Here is a 7,712-nt window from a genome sequence, read left to right as displayed (position 1 = left end):
TTTTTTTGGAAAATTCCCTGTTCCAATTCATAATTTTTTTTATCTCGAAAATATTCCGTTTCAACTTAAAATTAGAATTCATTCTATTAAAAAATACCGCTCCAGCCTGGAATTTATTTCAATTTTAACAAATCCCTTTTCCAAGAAAAAATGTAATTCATTGAAAAAATTACCTGTTCCAAAATCAAAATTTCGTTCCTTTTCGAAAATTTTCAGTACTAGCTCTCATTTTGTTAAAATTTGAAAATTACCGTTTCCAAGTCAGAATTATTGTTATTCTGGACAAATTTCAGTTCCAATAATAAATGTAATAAAAGATTAAAAATTCTGTTTAAATTAAAAAATAAATTTTTTTGCTTTAAATAGTTTTAAATAACTGCTAAATAACTAAAAATTATTCAAATTTCCAATAATTTTTCGAAATAAAAAATCATTTTCAATTTCTCCAGCGATCTTAAAAAATGTTATTATTCTCTTAAATCATGTTAATATTCTAACATTAAAATGTTAAATTCTAATTCCAGCTCAGAAGTAGTTCAAAATTAAAAATTTTCCGTTTAAATCCGGAATTTTGATTTTTTTCAAAAAATCCCCTGTTTAAATACCAAATTTTTATTTTTTTTTTCGAAATTCCTCCATTTTAACTTACTTGTAAGAATTAGATTTATTTGGTTTAAAACTCCCGTTTCCAATTCAAAAATTCAAATTTTTTCGAAAATACCTTGTTCAAATCCGGAATTTCATTACTTTTTGAAAATTTTTCGTTTCACCGAAGAATTATAATTTTTTGTAAAACTGCCTGTTCCAACTCATAATAAAAATTTTGTTTTTGAAAATATCCCGTTTCAACTTAGAATTAGAATTCAATCTCTTAAAAAATTTCTGTTCAAATTCAAAATTTTGTTCCTTTTCAAAAATTTTCAGTACAATTTTTTCAAATTTGAAAATTACCGCTTCCAAGTCAGAGAATGACTATTATTCTGGACAAATTTCAGTTCCAAAAATAAATTACATAAAAGATTGAAAATTCTCTACTTAAATTAATACTTAAATTATTTTTGGTTTATATATTTTAAAACAATCTCTAAATATCTTTTGAAATTATTCGAATTTCAAATAATTTTTCCAAATAAAAAATTGTTTTCAATTTTCCTAGCAATCTTAAAAAATGTTATTATTGTTTTGAAACCTGTTAATACTCTTAAATTAAAATGTTAAATTCTAATACCAGCTGAAAATTTATTAAACCTATAAAATTCCCTGTTTAAATACCAAATTTTAATTTTTTTCGGAATTTCTCCATTTCAAATTACTTGTAAGAATTAGATTTATTTGGTGTAAAACTCCCGTTTCCAATTCAATAATTTAAATTTTTTCGAAAATACCTTGTCCAAATCCGGAATTTCATCACTTTTTGAAAATTTTCCGTTTCACCGAAGAATTATAATTTGTGGTAAAATTGCCTGTTCCAACTAATAATTTAAATTTTTTGTTGAAAATATCCCGTTTCAACTTAGAATTAGAATTCAATCTCTTAAAAAATTCCTGTTCCAATTCAAAATTTTGTTCCTTTTCAAAAATTTTTGAAATTTGAAAATTACCGTTTCCAAGTCTATAATAATTAAATTTAAATAGGTGACAAATAGGTGATAAACAAATGTTAAATAAGACAGCCAAATCCGTTAACAAATTCCAGCTTCAAAAATAAATTTCATAAAAGATAAAAAATTCTCTGTTTAAATCTAAACTTAAATTATTTTTCTTTTAACTGTTTTAAAACAACTTCTATATATCTTTGAAAATTATTTAAATTTCAAATAATTTGTCAAAATAAACTGAATGATATAATAACTGACTCTTGAATCATTTTCAATCTTAAAAATACTTAATTAAAAGAAAACAAAAAATAATAATAAAATACCCTCTGCGTGTCTTGATATGCTCGCATCAGGAGTCTGATCAGATGATGAATCGCTCCGTGTTCGCGCAGAGGTGCGTGATTTGCATTGCACAGGGCCAGATTTCGAATCAGTCCGATGACGGCTTTCACCAGAGGCCACCTGGAAGGTGGCTGAAGAAGCTTCACAATCACTTGAATGCCGTAATTTGAGCGCACCGCATTCTGTGCCATTTCCGCCTCTTGATGGCGCGACGTCAAGTGACGTAGAGCACAGACGGCTGGTTCTGTGATTTCTTCCCGATCTCCTGCATTCACAATTGTCCGAACGAGCGCGTCCACTCCTCCAACTTGACACACCGTTTCCTAGGAGAATTTTTTTTTTTTTTCAATTTTACGCAACAACTTTTCATTTCCCCTGACTCACTTTCAACAAAGAAATATGAGACTTCTTTAAAATATTGTTCCAATCCAAAATATTTAATTTTTGACCCCTTCAATTTGAAATTGTTCGATTAAAAAAAAAAAAAGAATGACTATTTAATATTTAGCAATATTTTACTATTTATTTAAGACGAGTATATTAAAAGCAAATATTTAAAAGTAAATAATTCGAAAGTGAATTGTTTGACATAGAAAGCTTTAAATCGTTAAAATTTCGAAGAACTTTTAAACTTTCAACGTTACAATTTTAATTTTTCTATTTCAAAAATATTTATTTTTTAAGTGAAATTGTTGAATTTTGAGGTATAAATAACAATTGAATACTTATTGTTTGTAGACAAAATTTGAAACGATTTTTAATAATTTACACAAAGTGTTTTTATCAAAAAAAAAAAAAAAATCGACTATTTTGGTAGAAAATTGAAAGATTGAAGTCGTTGGGGATGAATTTTCTATCCAAAAGGACGAATTTTTAACAAAATATTTGTCGAATTTTCAAACAATGGAAAGTAAACTTCAACAAAAAGCAGTTGAATTTTCAAAAAAGAGAAAGAATTGAATTTTTAAACCCCAAATATTTGAGTTTTCAAAAAAAGAAAGATTTTTTAACAAACAAAAATCCTATTAAAAAAGTGATTTTGAACCAAATAGTTGAATTTTCAAGACAAAGGACGAATTTTCAACATCAAAGTTTCATTTTTAACCAAAAAGACTAATTTTTAATAAAATAGTTAAATCTTCAACAAAATAGTTGCTTTTTTTAAATCAAATTCTTCAACTTTTAACCTAAAAATATGAATTTTCGACCAAATGGTCGAATTTTCAAGCGAAAAAAGATTGAACTTGAACAAAACACAGTTGCAATTTCAACGAATTGAATTTTATACCAAATAATTAAATTTTCTACAAAATAATTGAATTTCCAAAACCCAAATATTTATATTTTTAACCAAAAATTTAACATAGAATCAAATAGTTAAACTTTTTACCAAAATAATCAGGATGGCCGTTTTAAACAAAGATAAATGTTAAAAATTGAAAAACAAATATTTTGTTACATGAAACTACTTAAATTATTAGTTAGAAAATCCTGCAAATTAAACAAAAATGTCTTAAAATATTTCACTCTTCTTTTAACAATTTTAGAAAACTTTTTTCATTTTTTTAAAGCCTTTCACAATTCTTAAAAAGTTTCTACAAACATATTTTTAATCTGTAAAAATCTACATTTTATTTTGCATTGGGCTCGGAAAGATGAATTTGCAATTAAAAAAGATTAAACTTCAACAAAAAAATTTGTATTTTCAACCCAATAATTGAAGTTTCTACAAAACAATTTAATTTTCAAATCCCAAATGTTTAAATTTTCAACAAAAAATTAAACTTAGAATCAAATAAATAAATTTTTTACTAAAACAATTCAACTCTCAAGTAAAAAAAAAGAAATAGTACTAACAAAAAAATTCAAACTTAGACTTATAAAAAGTTGTAATTTAAAACAAATAATTGAATTTTCTAAAAAAAAAAAAGAATTTTAAAATCCTAAATAGTTGAATTTTTCAAAAAAAATTAACGAGTTCAATCGTTGTTTAAACCTCAAAATTCAACAATTTCACTTACAAAATAAACATTTTTGACCCAGAACTCAAATTTTCTAAACAAATTGATTTATTTTCAAGAAAATTAATATTTAGGCCAAAAGACGATTTTTTTTGGAAAAATATCTGCATTTTGAAAGTGGTAATTAAATTTGCAATTAAAAACAAAATCAGCCAAATATAGAATAGTTGAATTTTTAATTAAAGAAAATATATAAATTTCTATCAAAATAGATGAATTTCCAAAAAAATATAGCCGAATTTTCAACAAAAGAATACATTTCATCCAAATAGTTCAATTTTCTAGCAAAATAATAAGCTTTGTAACTGAAAAGGAAAAATATCCAACACAAAACAATGAAATTTTTCAGCCAAAAACACTAATTTTTTACAAAATATTTAAATTTTCACCCAAAAAATATGAATTTTAAACAAAAAAAAAGATCAATTCTCAGTAAATAAAGAAATAGTTAAAGTCGCAGTTAAAAAATTAAATAACAAAATAAAAACTTATAAATCAAACGAGAAAAAAAACGGTTCAGCTACTTTTTTCGTTCAGCAGAGTAAAGAAAATTTGAAAACCTATTTTTTCTTTAAGAAAATTCTTCATTTCAACTCAGAATTATAATTTTTTAGTAAAATTCCCTGTTCCAATTCATAAATTAAATTTAATTCGAAAATTCCTCGTTTCAACTTAATTATAATTTGGTTTAAAAATTAAATTTTCCATTCAGAATTGTTATTCTTCTGGGTAAATTTCAATTCTTTAAATTCGCTGATTAACATAAAAAATTATTTTTAATTTTCCTAGAAAATGTTTTTTTTTTATTCTTCTGAAGACTATCAAAATTCTTAAAAAGTTTCTAAACTTTTGTTCGAAATCTGCCAAATTTTAAAGTAATTTTGAATTTTTTCAAATCTTCTAAATGTCTCTTCTAGTTGGTCGAAATTAAATTTGACTTAAAAAATAAATTTGGTTAAATCGAACAATTAAAATTGTAACATTCAAAGTTTAGTTTTTTTGTTTAGTTTTGAATATTTAATTTATAATTACTGATTTTAAATGAACAGTCGGATATTTCTAAATAATTAAGTAATTGTTCTTTTTTCTTTTAATTGAAAAGTTTAAAATTGCATGGTTTAAAAATGGAATATTTTAGACTGAAACTATATTTGAAATTTAATAAAAGTTAAAAATTCCCTGTTTAAATCGGGAATTTAATTATTTTTTTGAAATTTTTTTGTAAAATTTCCTGTTCCAATTCATAATTTTTTTCTCTCTCGAAAATATGCCGTTCCAACTTTTAGAATTCATTCTATTAAATAATTCCCTGTTCCAGCTTGGAATTTATTTAAATTTTAAAAATCACTTTTCCAAGAAAAAATATAATTCTTTGGAAAAATGTCCTGTTCCAAATAAGAATTTTGTTCCTTTTCAATAATTTTCAATACTAGCTCTCAATTTGTTAAAATTTGAAAATTACCGTTTCCAAGTCAGAATTATTGTTATTCTGGACAAAATCCAGTTCCAATAATAAATTTAATAAAAGATTGAAAATTCTCTTTTTAAATTAAAAATTAAATTATTTTTGCTTTAAATCGTTTTAAATAACTTTTAAAATTATTCAAATTTCAAATAATTTTTCAAAATAAAAAATCATTTTCAATTTTCCCAGCAATCTTAAAAAATCTTATTATTCTTTTGAATCATGTTAAATATTCTAACATTAAAATGTTAAAATTCTAATTCCAGCTCAGAAGTAGTTCAAAATTTAAAATTTTCAGTTTAAATCCGGAATTTTAATTCTTTTCGAAAAATTCACTGTTCAAATACCGAATTTTAAATCTCTTCGAAATTGTAAGAATTATATATATGTTTTTTGTAAAATTCCCCTTTCCAATCCATAATTTAAATTCTTTCGAAAATACCTCGTTTCAACACAAAATAAGAATTTTGTTTGAAAAATTCAATTTTCCATTGAGAATTGTTATTCTCCTGGATAAATTCCAGTTCCAACTCAGAATTGGTTACAAATTTTTAATTCCTTGTTCAAATCCGAAATTTCATTACTTTTTGAAAATTTTCCGTTTCAACGAAGAATTATATTTTTTTGTAAAATTTCCTGTTCCAACTCATAATTTAATGTTTGTTGTTGAAAATACCCCGTTTCAACTTAGAATTCATTCTATTAAAAAATTCCCTGTTCCACCTTGGAATTTATTTAAATTTTAACAATCCCTTTTCCAAGAAAAAATATAATTCTTTGGAAAAATTACCTGTTCCAAATCAGAATTTTGTTCCTTTTCAATAATTTTTAATACTACATTTCAATAATTTTCAATACTAGCTCTCAATTTGTTCAAATTTGAAAATTACCGTTTCCAAGTCAGAATTATTGTTATTCTAGACAAATTTCAGTTCCAATAATAAATTTAATAAAAGATTGAAAATTCTCTGTTTAAATAAAAAAAATAAATGATTTTTTCTTTAAATAGTTTTAAATAACTGCTAAATCACTTTTTAAATTATACAAATTTCAAATAATTTTTGAAAATAAAAAATCATTTTCAATTTTCCCAGAAATCTTGAAAAATGTTATTATTCTTTTGAAGCATGTTAATATTCTTACATTAAAATGTTAAGTTATAATTCCAGCTCGAAATTGGTTAAAAATTCAAAATTCCCTGTTCAAATACCGAATTTTAATTGTTTTCGAAATTTCTCCATTTCAATGAATTGTAAGAATTCTAATATTTTTTGTAAAATTCCCCTTTCCAATTCACAATTGATTTTTTTTCGAAAATACCTAGTTTCAACACAGAATAAGAATTTTGTTTGAAAAATTCAATGTTCCATTGAGTATTCTTATTCTCCATTTGATAAATTCCAGTTACAACTAAGAATTGGTTAAAAATTTTTAACTTCTTCTTCAAATCCGGGATTTCATCACTTTTTCAAAATTTTCCGTTTCAACGAAGAATTATAATTTTTTGTAAAATTGCCTGTTTCAACTCATAATTTAATTTTTGTTGTTGAAAATGCCCCGGTTCAACTTAAAATTAATTCTATTAAAAAATTCACTGTTCCAATTTGGAATTTATTTAAATTTTAACAATCCTTTTTCCAAGAAAAAATATAATTCTTTGGAAAAATTACGTGTTTCAAATCAGAATTTTGTTCCTTTTCAATAATTTTCAATACTAGCTCTCAATTTGTTAAAATTTGAAAATTACCGTTTCCAAGAAGAATTATAATTCTTTCGGAAAAATGTCCTGTTTTAATTCAAAATAAAATTTGAAAAATCCCGCTTATTACTCTGAATAAATTCCAGTTCCAACTATAAATTTGTAAAAGATTGTAACTTCCCTGTTAAAATTAAAGTCAAATTATTTTTATTTTAAACAGTTTAAAAATCCTTGAAATGCTTTGAAATTGTTCCTTTTCTTAATTAAAAAAAAAATAAATAAAAATTATGTGTTTTCAAAATGGAATACTTTCGACTGAAATCCAATAAAAGCCTTTAATTATAAATAAATAATTTAAAACTTATTTCAAAATAAAAAATACTTTATCAAGTTTTAGTCAAGCGTTTAACTTTTGCTTTAAGTCTTTCCAATCGAAACAGTTTAATTTTTAACGTTAAAATCTGAAAATTCTAAAATTATAAACACCCCTTATCAGAAGTAAAAATATATCAAATAAAGCTAAAATGGCAATACATAATTCTATATTTGTACCGACTCTACTATACGGTAGCGAGACATGGACTTAT

The 7,712-nt window shown here is 23.5% G+C and overlaps 1 protein-coding gene across 1 annotated transcript in view; it reads right to left on the bottom strand.

The window, feature by feature from the left end:
* Window positions 1-7,712, bottom strand: part of LOC117175304 (armadillo segment polarity protein-like) — a 60,267-nt gene that overhangs the window by 27,365 nt on the left and 25,190 nt on the right. Inside the window, exon 6 of the mRNA XM_033365012.1 lies at window positions 1,922-2,263. Coding sequence (XP_033220903.1) covers window positions 1,922-2,263 — 342 coding nt within the window. The remainder of the gene's footprint in view (window positions 1-1,921; window positions 2,264-7,712) is intronic.

Source organism: Belonocnema kinseyi, chromosome 6 (assembly GCF_010883055.1).
Source record: "Belonocnema kinseyi isolate 2016_QV_RU_SX_M_011 chromosome 6, B_treatae_v1, whole genome shotgun sequence".
Taxonomy (NCBI): Eukaryota; Metazoa; Arthropoda; class Insecta; order Hymenoptera; family Cynipidae; genus Belonocnema; species Belonocnema kinseyi.
The sequence above is the reverse complement of the archived record's forward strand: the minus strand, read 5'-3'. Positions and strand labels throughout refer to the sequence as shown.